Consider the following 18,391-nt stretch of genomic DNA (forward strand, 5'->3'; position numbering starts at 1 on the left):
AAAATTTTAGTACCACTTCATACATCATAGTATTTTCCATTTGAATCTAATGATATTGTTGATGAAAATGAATGTTGGGAAATTTTTTACTTAAAAAATGGCGAAAATTAGAGCAGAGGGCCATTACACCTTTATATTACAATTTAATCCAGGTAGAAATGTCAGACACTCTAATCTGCATTGCAATTAACTTTATTCTTTTTCACATGAAAAATGAGGATTTTTTTGTAATTATCAGAATTGCCATAGCTTTATAATTAAAAACTTGATCAAAATATTAGAAAAAGTAACGATGAAGGCACATTGACCCTCTAATTAAGCTAAAAGGTCATTTGTCAAATTTTGCCCTGCAAAGTATACTGGAATAGTGTGCATTTTAAGTATAATTAGCTTTCTTTTTCGAAAAATCATTAGCATGAGAGAAATTTTTATACGAGTGAACAGAGGAGTGAATCTTTAAAAGTATACTGCAAATTAACAGTTATGCCTTATGAAGTCTATTTATTTGTTTGTACATCAGCTACTAGGGCTATGCATCAATCAATCATTTCAATATCACTGCACACTAGGTTAATTACTGTAATAAGGTGATCAAAACAGATCATGTGAACAAACCTCTTGACTGAAAGTTGCTGCAAACCATTCACAGGACATTGGTGAAATAAATGTGAAATTATAATCATGTATTATTTAAGGGATAAAAAAATTGAATTATAGCAAGCACTGTTTGATATTCATCTTTCACTTAGAGTTCTTGGTAAATGTGTCACTACAAGCCCTCAACCTAGGGCACAGCTCACTTCCTTCTAAAGAACAATACAGAAAACTTTTGGATTTATGACACATGTATTTTTAAAAGTAAATATCAAATGCACTTTATTAAATGTTACTAAAAACTGGGAACATAACTTGATGTGAAAAACTATGATTTGAACCTTTGCTGCCTTGGAAATTGCAAAACAAAATATACAAAAACACCACCATTACAATTGTATGTACATACAAAAAAAGAGATGGATTCTATATCAGATTTGGTCGTATGATAAAAATTATCAAAATTTTCATGTCATGAACACTTAATATATATAAAATCCCTTAGTTTTGCTACCACTTACAATTAATTATATGATTAAAGATAAAAAATGCAAAGGATTATTGAAAATGTAACCATAACTACCCTACCTTGGGTTTCATAAACTTTTGACAATTAAAACAGAACTGCCAAATACAAGTTGTTTAACAAATAAACTACATTGTATGTTTTTAACAATTTTAATAATGACTAGAGACACAATATACTACTGATATCCTAAAGACTTTGTTTCCTTTATTTGTTTTATCTTCTTTTTTGTTTTTGTTTCTTTTTGAAAAACTAAATGTACTTTTAAACCTTTCAAAAGTCATTCCTTTCAGACTACATTGATACAGATCTGTATAAAAAGTACATCTATATAATAAACACCCTCATAACTAGACTAAGATTAACTAGATTTACATATCTAAAATTCTGTTACAAATTATATACAGGTAATAAAACTGCTAAAAACACAAATACTGTTGATCTTACAAAGTAAATATTTATTTCTAAATGATGAAATGACTGGAGATTCTTATCAAGTAATATTCAATGTCACAAGAATTTATTCTATACAGACAATGATATTATCTAGAGTAGACTTGTCAAACAATGACAGAAATTCTGAAATACCAGTAACTACATAAGCTCACACAACCATAAAGAAATAATGCCTTAAACAAGAGATTGAAAGTGTAAAACATTCCAAATTAATACAAAACAATGGCTATTTTGCCAAGTTGGTTTTTAACAAGAGGTTTTCCACATCACATTAACAATCAGTAGAAGCTGTCCTTTCTGTATGTAGACCCGTGAGTATTGAACACTTTGTGGTAGGCTCCATCAGGAGGATCATTAATAACCTTCCTGACTCCTCTTCTTCACTATTTTGATTTTCGAGTTCTGTCCCTGAAATGAATTTAAAAATAATGTCGTTAGTTACAAATGGATCAGATATCAAGGTATGAATGAATCTAATCTCAGACATCATGATTGGTTACTTGATTTTAAGCCAGAGCCTATGTAAATCCCGATTACTTATATGATGGATATACACATATATAATACTTACACTTCCTACTTCCACAGCTTTGAGACCCAGCCTGTCAGCTTCTTCAACCATACAAGCTATTTCTCCAAATGTCAGCTTGTATGATGTGAACGGAATCTCTGTCACATCCGGGTCATTTTTAAAGTCACTGGAACAACATTACCAGTATATTTAATTAAACAACAAATACTAGTAATCCCATTAATTTTATACAGTGCTCAGGGCATCTCTAGGATCTTTTTAATTCTTTATGGAAAATGCACTGTAAATCCACTTCCCTTTTTTTTTTTGAAAGAATATCAAAGATTATTGTATTAATAGTAAAACACGTCCAACTAAAACTGTGGGAGAAGTAGCATTTATTTGAAAAAAATTATACTGTGAGTCAGACTGATAAACAATCAAAAGGATGGACAAGAGGCACTGAGGCTTAAACTCTCTCATATCAATTCATGAGAGCTAATGTAGACCAATTCACCAATTAATATCAGATTTTTCAACTGATTGACAACTTTAATAATTAGTCATTAATATATATGTTTATGTATACACCTGATTTTTAATGTTGGGTACATGAGAATACCAAAGATTACAAATAAGCATCCCACATAATTACACAGAAACATTTGTATATTTCATGTAATCATAGATTCACAAACCTTAGATATTTGATTGCATCTCTGCGGAATTTTTCTGACACTTCCATACACCTCTCCTCTGCTTCCTGGTGCCTTTTGTTTTCTTTATCTTTTTCTAAAGTAAAATTTGAAATTTGAAGTCTTGTAAATTTTTTTTTATTTCTAAGGATTTTATAAACTAAGTATCCCTAACTTTTTTCCAGCATTAGAAAGCCAAAAAATAAACATTTTCCATAAGAACATTCACTCTAACAAAAATAATTTCAGTGATTTTTTTAATGAGAATGTAGACATTAGCCATACCTTCATCGGTGATGCCCTGTGGCTGAGAAAACATCCTTTTACAAGTCTCTATTTCCACCATTTTAAATTTCTGTCTAGATCTGTTGATAAATACACTCACATAAAATATGATCTGTATCAACCTGAATAGAACTTACTTCCATATTTCACTGATATATTACTGTATTCACCCCAATAATCCACGGTAGGTAACCTTGATATATTGCTGTATTCACCCCAATAATCCACGGTAGGTAACCTTGATATATTACTGTATTCACCCCAATAATCCACGGTAGGTAACCTTGATATATTACTGTATTCACCCCAATAATCCACGGTAGGTAACCTTGATACATTACTGTATTCACCCCAATAATCCATGGTAGGTAACCTTGATACATTACTGTATTCACCCCAATAATCCATGGTAGGTAACCTTCCACAAACCTAAGATGACAAAACCCACAAATACATGTACATCCCTTCGAAGTAACTTTTTCATAATAATGAAGGAACTTTCTGCTTGTTACTTAAGAAATACCCCCCCTCTTTTCATTGTATTCTTCAATGCATTGATGTAACTTTACTATTCTAATATGCTATACTGTGGAATCATTTTAATTCATGGGGGGAAATGTTCGTCGGCAAGCAAAATTTTACTGATTTTGTGGGGACATAATTTCGAGGCTACTTGTTTACAAAATAAACATTCAGGAGGATGTAAATTCATGGGTAAGGGTGACCCACGAAATCCATGAACATTGGTCCCTGCGTCGAACAATGATGATTCAAAAGTAGTTATTTAGAGAGATCTAATGCCCTCTTCTAAATTTTTTAACAAGCTGGATGTTTACTAGGGGTAATTACATATTTCAAATCTTTGTACAAAATTCTGACCTCTACTAGTCCAGCACAGGCAAATTATGATACATGTATTAATAAAGAATTACATTTGTACACCAATTTATTTTACTGTACCTCTCCAGAGCAGCTAGTTCCCTATTGACAGACATGTTTCCACTGTTTAATCTCTGGGCTTGTTTAAGTTTCTCCTCAGCCTGATCAAAATACGACTGATTGTGTAATGCCTGAAACAAGAAAGTGTTCAATAATCACTTTATACTTAAGGCAAAGCCATTGTGCATGAATGACAGTCTGCTCCACTATATTTATCACCCAATAACTCCACCCCCTCCACCCCAAAATGCTATTTCCTACATTTTAAATATTTCTTATGCCCACATATGTACACTCAAAAGCTGTGTGCTGCTCATCAACAAGTAATGTCAAAAGCATGTATCTGTACGGAATTTATTATTGTTGTAAGATAAGTAAATATAAATATGAACAATTAATTTATAATGATACACATGTATTCATTCTATTATTCAACTTCTTTAATGTCCCCCGCTTTCACGAAAGCGAGGGAACATTAAATCTCATTTGCTCTCAGTCTGTCACAAAAACTTTAACCTTGGCCATAACTTTTGAAAGAGAAAAGATAGGACTTTCATATTATACATGTGCATTGCCTGTGACAAGACCTTTCTAAATATACTAAGATTTTTTGACCCTAGGACGATGACCTTGAAGTTTGACCTACTTTTCAAAAATGTTATCTTTGCTTATTACTTTTGATTGAAAAAGTGATAGGGCTTTCATATTTTGCATGTGCACTGCCTGTGACAAAATGTTTCCGAGCATGCTATGACTTTTGACCCCTTGACCTTCATGTTTGACCTAATTTTCAAAAATTTTAACTTTGGTGATTACTTTTGAATAACATATGATAGGGCTTTCATATCTGACACAATATGCCATAAATAATGGCATCCCATCCACTAAGACACTGAAAGCGGGGGACCACTTGCTTGTTCAATTCTATTCATACAGTTTAAAAGCTATCTTTCACTGATTAATAACAATATTTTTTAATTAAGTCTCCAGGGAATGCATGCTTACACATAACCTACGATGATATGATCAGGAATAAGTATTTGAAATGTCCATATACATATACAGTAAAATGCACTCATAGCAAATGCAAGGGATAAACAATTTTTAGTCATTCTAACCATTATTCCTATATCCCATAAGTTCATAGTAGGTCTTCAAACTATTTGAAATGAAAATTACTTTGCTGTCCGTGCAATTTCATTATGTAGTCACTGCAACTGCGATGTACTGTATCTCCACATATATTCTAGTGTTTGATATAACATTAGTAGTAACCTAAGGTTTATCATTGTACCCTCAATATCTGATGGCTTACTGAACACTAAGTCAGTTGACATTACAGCTAGTAGAACTGCTTGGCAATGGTTCATTAAGCATGGAGCTGTCAAAGACTAATAAACAATGGCAACTTTTATTTTTGCATAATCGAAATACTCTGAGGACCAACCTAATATTGTGAAATTAAACATTTCTGTGCATTCCATAAAAGTTTCATATATTGATTAAATCCCATTGTGAGCATGTCTTATTCTGTAATTATTTTTCCTTTCATACAAAACGAGTGGAAAACTTCAACGTGACAGCAAACTAGGTTTTCTTTTGTGTGAACAGTACTGGTTTTTCTCACATAGATTATGAACTAGGGGTACTGTAAGCAAGCACATCCTCTGGTTTGATCTTGAGTAAAATATGAACACCAATATTTCTCTAACAGAAAAATAAAACATTTGTCATGAATTTAACAGTTTTTTCTGCCAGTGACCTTGAATGTGTCACAATGACCTTTGGTCTAGGTTATGGCACAATATTAGGTCAAAAACAATCTGCAAAATAAAAAAAGTTCCTATCTTGGACACTGTAGGAGGAGTTATCTGGACAACTCAACTGATGTACCCTTTAAGTAGCCATCCACCCACTTGCCCGCCTGTCATTTTTACCATTTCAATAACCAGATTTTTTGGACAACTGGGTTAAAAAGTCCATATTGAAGTTCCATGAATATTCTTCCATGACTTTTTTTGTGTATAGCAAAACAACTGTCGCAACACCAGTGTGACTGGGGGCTACTTTACCTTGCCATAATGGTACAGAGCTTTGATCTTAGCTGTTTTGTCTCCACGACAAATCTCCAGGGTCTTCTTGCACCACTTGATGCAGCGTTTGGGTTCAGCCATCTTGGTACAACATATGGCCAGGTTCAGATAGAGCTGGAGTAGTAACTTCTGATGTTTGTCTTCTTCCTCTTCATTTTTCAGATGTGCCCTCTCTAGCATTCTAACAGCCTGCAACAAAGTATACACAATACAATGCAATCGGTAGAAAAATTTAAGACATGCAAGACTCCCAAAGCTCTGAAAAAAAAGTCATTTTATTTGGTATAGCTGGAGTGGAAATTTGGTGTGCTTTTTTGTTGGGGGGGGGGGGGGGGGGCTCACACCAAATGAATTTTCTGGTGGACTGCAGGTTTGGTCTGGAAAGACTTATCATTACTTTGAAATGGACCTGTTCCAGAAACTAACTGTTTAATAGGTCACATGCAGCACCTGAAGCTTTCAGTATTGGATTTTCTAAAATTACAATTTTACAGATTGCAGTCAGTGTTTGCTGTTTCAAGTACATGTATTGAGATTGAAGTACACAAGAACTGCGAATGATAGTACTGTTCTCCCGCCTACCTCCAAGTCAATTTTCAAAACTTAACATATTTGAATGATTTTTCATATCTATATAGATATTTATATGACCAGGGATTTATCAGTACCTCTCAGGGGCCAATATTCGGCCCCATTCCCAATTGAAAATGTGTTCAGATTTTCCCAATTTGACAGTATTTTTTCCCAATTGGTGAACAATATGCTTTTATATTTAGTTATCTTGGAAAAACACCAAATAAAATTGCCAGATTGTGTGTAATTTTCATCTATTTAACTCATTTAGCAAAGCTACAGTCATAGCACATGTTTAAAAACACTGTAAAAACATCGCCAACTTTTAATCCGAATTTCCTCTGTTTTTCTGAAAATGGTGATATTGTGTAATTAAATAGATTTATTAAGTTATTTCCAGCTACTCAATTGATCTATGAGTGAATGGTAAGGACTGTAGGCATTATTTCAGATAGAAAAATATATTTTCAATGTTTTAATACATATTAAAAGATAACTTTGAGAAAATGTGTACTTAGTATAATTTTTTGCAGGAGGTTTATAATCTCCAAAACAGATTCTATAATGACCTAAATTGGAATCTCATACACACATGTACTACCCTAATTTGTATAGGTAAATACTTTATACTCATTGAAGTCAATTTTATTTTTTATTAGTCTATTATTAATAAATTGATCTTGTATGATGAAGTTGGATCAGATTAAATTGCCTGTTTGGTTGCCTAAATTAGAGTTCATGCTGAAATATTAAATGAATTACACCTGCATGAATACATGATTTATGCAACATTTTAAATTTTTCCCAATTTCACCAAATAGCTGATAATTTTTTCCCAATTCCCCAAAAATGGCGTTTCCCAAAATAGGCTGATAAATCCCTGTATGAATTTTCATAAAACTTTACTTCTTTGGGAAAACAAAGAGAGATAACTCTATAAATTTGGTAAAACTTGTGTTTTTCACTATAGAAATCAATGGAAAACAGAAAGTATAATTTAAAAACATCCCCCCCCCCCCCCCCCCCCCCCCCGTGAAACAAAATTTCCTTTTTACAGGTAATATGGACTGTCATTTCACAAATTCATACCAAAGCTTTTTGTGTTTCACGGGGGGAAGATATGTTTACAGACAAAAAAACTACAATAATGCTTATTTTTTCACCAATTTCAAAGGGTTTACAACTAAAACATTGTATTTTATTAATAATATATGTTTAATTTTATATGAGTAAAACATAAAAAAGATTTAAGAAACATTTATTCATACCCAAGAATATTTTAAAATGTGGTGATGTTTTAAAGCCCAGTTCCAATGAAAAATATCGTCTACCCCCCTTATTTTTAGAGCTGGAATTAGGGGTAATTAACTATTTAACACTGGTATTACAATTATCAGTCAATTACCATTGAACTGTTCTTTGCATTCAACAAAGATTTTATGGCCAAATTGCCATTAGTATTGAATTAAATGGGTGTAAAATGTAGGCGGGAATCGAGAGTTAGTGTGCGTAGTTCTTTACCTTATTGTAATATATAGCAGCTCTTCTATAACTTGAACTGTCAAACTGTAGTTTTGCTTCCTGTGGATATAAAAGAATTAAAAAAATTATCATCGGCTGATCAAATTAAACAATACCCATAGACAAATGATCTAAACTAAGATACTTTGCTCTTTTTCATTCTTAGGTACAGGTGTGTTGATAATTACTGTGAAATCACTGTTTTTTGTTATTGTTTTTTTTGTTTTGGAAGGGGGGGGGTTAATTTTCACATTTTTTTGAAATGATTTCACAGTACAAAGTCACAGTACATTATATGATACTTCTCCTTTAAACAATTATGGCTACGTGGTACAACAAAATCTAAACAAGATTTCATGTCATGAACATTTGTAAGTTTGACATCTTTTGGGAGAAGTGGCATTTTGAAATATATGTAATGGAATATTCTGCTTTTAAGCAATCAGTTTAATTGTACACACATACAATAAAGCCTACCTACCTGTTTGTATGATTTACAGGCTTTCAGTAAATCATCAAATGGAATCTGCTGTCTTTCCTCCTGTAAAAAGCATTCACAATATTTTATCAATTGTCTACTCCTAAAAACTACAATGAAACTTGTCTAATCCAGAAGTTGTGTATTCCAAAATGTTGCCTAATATTTAGAACCTTTACCTCAGACAATAGTTCTATATCATCATTTACAGCAATTACCTCAGACAATAGTTCTATATCATCATTTATATGACAGAAAGTGTCAACAAAAGTAATAGATGACAACCTCAAATGCTGTTCTGAAAATATCTTAATTCTTTAATTTCAAATTTGAAATTTCTATCAAACCATGACTTTTTCTTAAAAAAAAAAATTGTAGTTCCTATCAAAATTAGCTTTTACTCACATTTAGTATAAATTCTTGCCCATTGCTAAACTTACATGTGTAAATGTATAACATTTCTAACAAGGATATGCCATCCGAAAAACACAAATGTAAAAGCCTGCATTTCTTTCAAATAAGAGATCTTTAAACGAGGATAGCTTGTTATCTAATATTTGAGTTCCTGCATACAAATACAAATGTACATACATACATGTACATAGAATGAGCATTCATATATACTACTTACAATCAGGTAAAAAAGCACTCATCTCACCTGTAGCATCTTTGGGAATCCTGGGGGGTGTTCCCATTTCTCCATATGCATACTGTGGTCTAATTATGATACGAGCCAGCTCCCCCTTCTTCATGGTAGACACGGCCCAATCCAGACCAAGAATCATACCACCTGTTGTTTTGAACATGTTATAAACAAATAGATCATGAAATAAGTTCTGTCTACTTCATAATTGGAGTCCCTATCTGCAGTAAGTTTCTGAATAGCCAAAAATGACATTGCAAAAGAAAGAACCTCTTATTGTGGCTTATTAATAAATATGTTTGCACATTAATTTTAGTAAATATATTTTGGAAAATAAGTCTTTCAACAATCTTTCCCATATATTATTGAGTACACTTTACAAAAAAAGAGAAAATAAATATTTATTAATTCAAGAACATCATGCCTGAAGGTGAAGCAGATTATAAACTGTGGTTCATTACCTGTTTGTAACTTGACTTTCTGAGGGCAGTTTCTCAAACGTGTGGAATCAAATGGTTCATCTCCAAATTCCAGAAAAGCATTGTAATGGACTGTATCAATAAATTCACAATGCATACAGTATGATCAAAAAAGGCAGAAAATGTTAAACAATGCATTTTTTTTATTATTATTATCAATCTATTTTTACATATGTATCTTTAAAGTGAACTAAATATCATTGAGATGGTGCCCATCTTAAAGGACCCCGCTTTAGTATGAAACAAGACTTGTAAAGGACTGAAATTTGAGCTTGACCTTGACCTTTGACTAACACCTTTACCCATGGGCACTCTTTGGGCAAGGTGGGTGCCAGATGGGGCCAGGGGAGAAAATATACTCTGGACAATGATTTCCTATGGTCTTGACCTTTGATCTAGAAAAGCTGGTTTAAGGTCACTTCACATCCTTCACCCAAAGGCACTCTATGGGTGAAGTATGATTCCAATAGAGCCAAAAGAACAGGACAAAGATTTTATATGCTCTATATTGCTATGTCTTTGACTGAAAACAAGAAGTCTGTGAGCCAATGCTCACTACATGTAGTAATACCCCCGCTCTGAAGTGAATATACGCTCTCATGAATCTCACCATAAGGCATGCCTAAACAAAGACTGCTAAAATTTCAAGCATCTGCCTTGAGTAGTTGCTGAGAAAACTGCAATGAAAATTTGTTAGGAACAAATGCATGGATAAATGGGAAGTCGACATCAGATTTGTACAAAAGTAAATCCAGCCATATGGCATGCCTAGACAAAGAGTGTGCTAAAATTTCAAGCATCTGTGATGAGTGGTTGCTGAGAAAAGTGTGATGAAAATTTGTTATGGACAGACAGACAGACAACTAGACAGATTACTACAGGGCACCCTAATAATTCTACAGCAATATGACCAACTGTAAAATGAATTCCAAGATGCAAATAATGAATTAACAGGGCTCAACATTAACTTTTTTTCCTACTTGTCCATTCGGACAAGTGACCAAGACATTTACTTGTCCAAACTTCAACTTCACTTGTCCGAAAAATTTTTCAATAAAGATATCTAATACTGTCAACTTGAAAACTAAAATAAAGTCCATTACACATGATATGTGCTTGATTTATTTGTGATGTTATTAATAAACAACAAACACATAAAACGAAATTTTTTCTGACAACATATACATGTATGTCTACAAGTGAACCTGTCAACATCAAACAGAATCCAAACTTTGTTAAGTTCGTAAGTTCCATGCCTCTTCAGTAGTATGCAATTAGTGAACTTCGATCCCAATCGAATGTGAATCGAAGTCCGGTTTTTATGTACAGCTTCCATCTTGAAACTACCGATTAACTTTCAACAGTCATTCTTTTTATTATTTAGAGACTCCTTTACATTAAAATGCACTTGTCCAATCGGACAAGTGCCCAGCAATATTCACTTGTCCGTAATTTTTTTTCACTGGTACCGGACATGTGGACAAGCGTTAATGTCGAGCCCTGATTAATTAACAACTATTTTTATCTTACAACATTTTTTTTTTACTATACATGCATAATAATATATATATACAGTGAAACCTGTCTAATCCAACATGCATTAGGAATAAAATTTTATGTCAGAAAAAACAGTTTGTCACAGATTGCATAGTATAAAGAACATGGAAAATAGTGAAATAGGAATGAAAAGAAAGGTCAGAATTCACAGTGAATTGGATTCAACAGGTGTCAGATTAGACAGTTTTCACTGTATCTATATATAAATAGTTTACTGAAGGGGATTCAGCAGGAAGATAAGCTTTCAACTCACTTCTGACAATTGCTCCCTCCGGTACAACATTCCCACTTCCTTGCTGCATGATTTTTTTGTACACCATGCCATCATTATTGGGTGAAATGTCTTTCATCTTTCTAATCATTCTCTCAAAGGGAGATGACTCATCCTCATCCTCCGCATCACTGTCATCATCATCAGGTAGAAAGCGATTATTGTAAATGTCCTCAGCCTTGAATTTGACATCTTTTTCCTCAGGTTCTGCAAAATGATCAAATGGAAGAGAATTCAAAACAAGATGTTACAGAACTTTCATAGTGCTACCAGAGTAATATTAACACTTATTCTATCAGGCTATGTTGTTTTTTAAAGAGAAGTACCATTTAAATAACTTATAAATAACTTATGCTTGAAGTTAATATACAGTTGAAATTTCATTTGGCCAACTAGTCCAAGGCTAGTAAATTTCAACCATAAATGACAACTGTTTATCAGAAACTTTTATCAAATGTGATGTTAATAATAAAGAAAATTGTAACTTTATGCTTTGGGTCTAGTTTTATCACATACTCCTAATCTATTACCATTAAAATCAACACTGGTTTCAAACTCTACTCCATGACTGGCTACCCCACTCCTGTCACTAGAGACCCGCAGACCTGAGATATCAATAGGTTCTACCAATGGTACTAAAGGGTCCTCAGCCTGCAAAAAAAAAAAACCAAAATTTTATGTTTTTAATTATTTGAATTAAATATGCATGGATATGTTTAAGCTTAATTTCCAAAATCCCACTGAACTTCCCCATTGACTTATAGTTAATTGTCTGAAATCATTGTTTACTTGTCACATTCTAAAGAAATATAAAAAAAATTGTAAAACTATTTTTCAAGAATGAAGTAATATTATAAGTTATTTATCATGATACACAGATATATAGCTTTTATACCACGATACAGTACTTTTTTTTTTGGCAATGTACTGGTATAACCTTACACCCATTTAGCAGATTTTCTGACAGATAAAAACTGCAGAGTGAATGTGATATATTTAGCTTGTGTTAGCCATATACCGTAATTATAGTTCTATTTATGTTGATTACACATTTTTGATACTTGTCTTAAATGAACATTTTTTTAAACTGTTTAAAAAGTTTGTGTTTTGTGTTTTGGTAGCTTTCAACTTCTTACTTATCTTCAAACAAGCAGGGAAAATGCTTATTATTTGTTGTTTATTTATAAACAGGTCCAGTACAATCAGTACATCTAGCTACATAGCTAGAATTACCTAATACCTATGTAATTTATGTAATAAAAATAACTTTAGGTGATGAATTCTATTATGTAATGGAGTGTCCACACTTTTCCTCTTTACGTATGAAACTTATTGATAAGAAGTATTGTTTTCATGTAAATACTTATAAGTTTGAGAATATTATGTCCAACAAAATGTTGACTTAAAGCTGTCTTTGTTTTTAAAAAAAAGATATTGGCCTGTTTTCAGTAATACTTTTTCACTTGATACTACTCTTCCTTACTTGACTGTGTATTTTGTATATATATGTAAATATGTTCATGTACCTCATATACCATTGTATGGTCTGAGAGAAATAAAATAAACATAAACATTGTTTGAGTAACTGCACACCACCATGTGTGCAGTGAGCCGTGGATATTAAGTATGATTACTTCTTGTGCTGAATAATTACCAATCAATACGTTCTATTTCCATTAGTGAACTCTTCAAAATTAGAGGCGCGTTTGGTCGTCTGACTGGGACAGCATGGCGTTGCGGATAATACAAAACATGTCAATCTCAATCCAATTTTAAATGTTAAATGTATTTGTCATTCCAGTTAAAGAATAGAAGAACTAAAAGACATATGTAAGAGAGCGATAACCCTAAATTTATCATCCATCAATAAAAAAAACGATATTTCCGAGGCGTGTGTATTGTATTTAGATGTACCATACGATAAATAGATACATACGATCAACAATAGATATTGATATCGTTGTCATTCCTACTCTTGATGTACATAAAGTCCACAACAAAAAATATTTCATTTGCATTTTCTTAGGATTTGTTCATCGACATTCAAGATATTGTTTACATGTTTATGTTACGTTTGTCCCAGAAATCCCCCGAGATCTGTACATTTTCCGACTTTTTCACAAAAGAGCGCACTAAGAAGTATAACTCTTCCATAGTGGAAATAGAATGTATTATCATGTTAACCAAAACTGCATGGTCTTCTTTGTTATTTCATTCAAGAAGTAACTGTTTGGTCACAAATTAACTAATACTGTATGTAGCTCCAAAACTTCTAGAACTTCGATTGCAATTGCACAGAAAAAGACACATTATATACCATTATATCACCTTATATATGTACCAATTAATGATCTATTTTACATACTGTTTTCAATGTTAAATGTACCAATAATTGTTATATGTACCTTGACCTATGGAGAGAACGATTATAGGCATTATGCCTGCTGTTCAATCCATTTCATTTGTAATGAATAAAATATATTTTAAACTAAACTAAAAAGACACATCTTCAAGAGTGATTTTTTCATGAATTGTTTTCATATGAGTTCAAAGTTGAATATTATCACTGCATCAAAGTGCGATTTTCTGCACATCCTGAGAAAAATGCTAATTTAATTAAGAAAAAAGTTTGATTTAATAGCTAAATAAAGCTACTTCAGGTAGGTAAATAAAGCTATGAAGGTAAATCAAGCTAGGTATCTAAATCTAGTAATTGTACCAGACCTTATATATATATATATATATATATATATATATATATATATATATATATATATATATATATATATATATTGACATGTGTTTCCTTTATAGCATCCATATTCCTGAAGTTTTGTGGCTATGTAAAGCAACTGATATGTGACTGAACGTCTGAAATTTTTGCTTCTAATTAACATGATAAAATGATTGGTAAACTGGTAATAATTCAGCGGAATATAAAGTAATCAAACGAATCCATGCCTCACTGCACACAAGATGGTGTCCAGTTACAAGTACCAAAATCATATACATTTTTTGCTAAAAGAATCTTCAAAAAGCTGAGTTTTTAACTAACTATAATTAACCTTTAATTGACTAAGATTACTTCCATAAAAGTACATAAAGAGCCATAGCTGCCTCTCCGACGACACGGCCGACTCAAGAATTTAAAAGGAAATCACCTGTTTCTATTTATAGATATACCTTTTCAATTCAAGATCAAACTATGTAATATGGTTTGAGGACGAGTATTATATTTTCATAGTTGCAAGTATGTCAAATGACATTCTTTTGATTTGTTCAATACTCTAATTCTGAGACAAAAGATTTAGAAAATCAATGAAAATAATACAAGTACATGTAGCTATGAATTTACAAACTTTAAAGCTTTATATGGCGTATCTAAGCTAAAAAAAAAAATAAAATAAAAAACGAGATTGAGTGAAGATAAACGTGATATATGTTTTTTACGTTCAAATAAAAATTTTCACCGATTTTGAACTTAATTGAATAACCTTATGTTTCCATAGTTAAATTGATTTTAAACTGTGTCTGTTAATTAAATGCGGAGTCGTTAAATAAATCGGATATTGTATTAAATTTCTAATATCTTTGAAACGTGATTGATTTTTATTGTGTAATTTACAGGAAAGTCCTATCTTTATATAAAGTAATAAAACAAATAGAAAGATCTTTTAATTTTGGTTAAATACGCCATATATGACTTTAATGAAATACATGTCGTTTAGGACTGTCTTTTCCCGAGATACTTTCAAAGTGTAATGTGTATATTATAACTTTCTGAAATTATGCATATTATAAAACGTAACAAAGAAAAACGTAGAAAAGATTCACAAAGAAAATTAAAAAAAAAAAAAAAAAAAGGATAAATGGAATATTGTGGGGCTCGAACTCGCAATCACCATATTTACATTCCAGCTATCATACCACTGCGCCAACGAAGTCAATGACGTCGAATGGATAAATTTAAGACAGATTGCTAAATCTTACGATTATATGAGAAGAAAATTTGAATATATATTTTCATCATTTTCAATATGAAGACCACCTTTAACCAAAATTATCTAAATGTAATGAAGTGCAGTCATATCCAAATAAAATTATTCAAAAGTTGTTTTTCTGGTTAAGGGTGGTCTTTGGCAACAGTTTGTCATCTTTAGGTGGATACCTCAATATTTGCTATACACTCCATACAAACTGGATAATTTTCATATTTATCATATGAAGGAACTATTAATATTGAAATATCATTATTGCGTGGTTTTGTTTTACATATGTATAAACTAATATTGTATGACAAAAATTTGGTTAAACAATCAATTTAAGAAATCACTAGTAGAGTAGGCGATAATGCCTATCAAATGCGCTATGGCTCTTTAAAAAAAAATTGAGTAGTACACTTGTAATTTATTGTTGCAGTTTCTGAATTGTTTCTTTTAAAAATAATACCACAAGAATGCTCTTCTTTGGAGAATTGCATTGCTGTACCAGTAAATCTCTACATCTTGTAGTTTAAAGTAATTAAGAATTAACTCATACAATACCTCAAAGTCTTCCATTATAAGTAATGATGCTTGCACAAATCAGCAGTAGCGAGTATCACATATGATGGGCTCAGTTACTCGGAGTATCTCTGGGTGCATCTGGGTCTTAAAGTCTCTTGTCAAGGATACTTAATTGTAATGGGAACATACTAAAGACCTGACCTACTAAAGACCTGACTGACCTGACCAACAAAAAATTCTCCAAATATCAATATTCTGAGTTTTTATATCAACTTCTTCATGATATTTTCTTAATCATTAGGTGTAATTCAATTGAATAAAGGTATATTCAATCATTTTTACCAAATTTATTGTCATTTATCTATTCATTTCATGAAAATTTAATGACCTGACCAAATTTGAAATGACCTGACCAAATGATAATCATTCATAATTGTTATCTTTTTAAAAATATTTGATACATTTTTAACATATATTCTCTACAACAAAAAATTCTCCAAATATCAATATACTGAGTTTTTATATCAACTTCTTCATGATATTTTCTTAATCATTAGGTGTAATTCAATTGAATAAAGGTATATTCAATCATTTTTAACAAATTTATTGTCATTTATCTATTCATTTCATGAAAATTTAATGACCTGACCAAATTTGAAATGACCTGACCAAATGATAATCATTCATAATTGTTATCTTTTTAAAAATATTTGATACATTTTTAACATATATTCTCTATTATAATGATTGATAGTTTAGGCAAAATGTTTTTAGATGCATTTTTACCAAATATTTAGTCATTTATCCATTCATTTCATGAAAATTTAATGACCTGACCAAATTTGAAATGACCTGACCAAATGATAATCATTCATAATTGTTATCTTTTTAAAAATACTTGATACATTTTTAAAATATATTCTCTATTATAGTGATTGATAGTTTAGATAAAATGTTTTTAGATGCATTTTTACCAAATATTTAGTCATTTATCCATTCATTTCATGAAAATTTAATGACCTGACCAAATTTGAAATGACCTGACCAAATGAAAATCATTCATAATTGTTATCTTTTTAAAAATATTTGATACATTTTTCAAATTTGTTCTCTATTATAATGATAAATAGTTTAGATAAAATGTTTTAGAAACATTTTTACCAAATATTTAGTCATTTATCCATTCATTTCATGATAATTTAATGACCTGACCAAATTTGAAATGACCTAGCTAACCAAATGATAATCATTCATATTTGTTATCTTTTTAAAAATATTTGATACATTTTTCAAATTTGTTCTCTATTAAAATGATTCATACTTTAGACAAAATGTTTTAGAAACATTTTTATCAAATATTTAGTCTTTATTCATTTATTTCATGATAATTTAATGACCTGACCAAATTTGAAATGACCTGACATAATGATAATCATTATTAATCTATCTTTTTAAAAATATTTGATACATTTTTAAAATATGTTCTCTATTATAATTATTAATACTTAGATAAAATGTTTTTAGAAATATTTATACCAAATATTTAGTCATTTATCCATTCATTTCATGATAATTTAATGACTTGACCAAATATGCAATGACCTGACGAAATAATAATCATTCATAACTGTTATCTTTTTAAAAATATTTGATACATCTTTAAAATATATTATCTATTATAATGATTAAAACTTAAGATAAAATTTTTTTTAGAAACATTTATACCAAATGTTTAGTCAATTTATCCATACATTCATTTCATGATAATTTAATGACCTGACCAGATACTGATCGGACATTTTTACCTCAAGCTTTAAACTCTTAATTTTCTGTATGTTCAAGCACACACACTTTTTAAAATCTTTTTATCTATCAGCTGAAATGAAACTTTTTTTAATATCCAAATATAGATTATGAAATCAATATTGACCTATAAATCGACTGCACGATGACCTGACCGAATGTATCCTCAGATATTTATAACATGCTTTAAATAAAATTTGTCTTTTGTTTAATTTTCCATTTATAATTAAATTATTGGGAAGTAATATCAAGTTTTTATAACTTGACCTGACCAGTGTAGAGACCTGACCAATCTGACATGAATATATAAAGACCTGACCGATGTAACAAACTAAAGTTCTGACCAAAATGGGAAGTATATATAATTACAACTTTGTAGACTGCTGTGAATTCTAATTTAAACTAAGAGAGTTGTTCAGAAAGATCGCGGAATTCAACATAGCATCATGTGGTTCTAAAAAA

General features: G+C 31.0%; 1 protein-coding gene across 1 annotated transcript; it reads right to left on the bottom strand.

Moving 5' to 3' along the window:
• Positions 1-827: 827 nt before the first annotated feature.
• On the bottom strand, positions 828-16,228 carry LOC133172496 (inactive peptidyl-prolyl cis-trans isomerase FKBP6-like). Its single transcript, XM_061307388.1, has 14 exons — positions 16,166-16,228; positions 12,152-12,272; positions 11,604-11,828; positions 9,776-9,865; positions 9,330-9,461; positions 8,851-8,903; positions 8,675-8,734; positions 8,194-8,253; positions 6,079-6,288; positions 4,028-4,137; positions 3,068-3,147; positions 2,786-2,879; positions 2,148-2,274; positions 828-1,984 (listed from the first exon to the last, which is right to left on the bottom strand). The coding sequence occupies exons 1-14, from the start codon at positions 16,178-16,180 to the stop codon at positions 1,931-1,933; spliced, it is 1,431 nt and encodes a 476-aa protein (XP_061163372.1). The 5' UTR covers positions 16,181-16,228; the 3' UTR covers positions 828-1,930.
• Between the last annotated feature and the right edge of the window lie 2,163 nt (positions 16,229-18,391).

Source organism: Saccostrea echinata, unplaced genomic scaffold (genome assembly GCF_033153115.1).
Source record: "Saccostrea echinata isolate AGI-Se365-2 ecotype Australia unplaced genomic scaffold, CSIRO_AGI_Sech_v1 ptg000054l, whole genome shotgun sequence".
In the NCBI taxonomy this organism is placed as follows: Eukaryota; Metazoa; Mollusca; class Bivalvia; order Ostreida; family Ostreidae; genus Saccostrea; species Saccostrea echinata.

Coding starts and splice junctions, on each gene's coding strand:
- LOC133172496 (XM_061307388.1), bottom strand. Junction 9,462..9,775: donor GAAAGTCAAGTTACAAACAG/GTAATGAACCAC, acceptor TCAAAACAACAG/GTGGTATGATTCTTGGTCTG. Junction 3,148..4,027: donor GAACTAGCTGCTCTGGAGAG/GTACAGTAAAAT, acceptor ATTTATCAACAG/ATCTAGACAGAAATTTAAAA.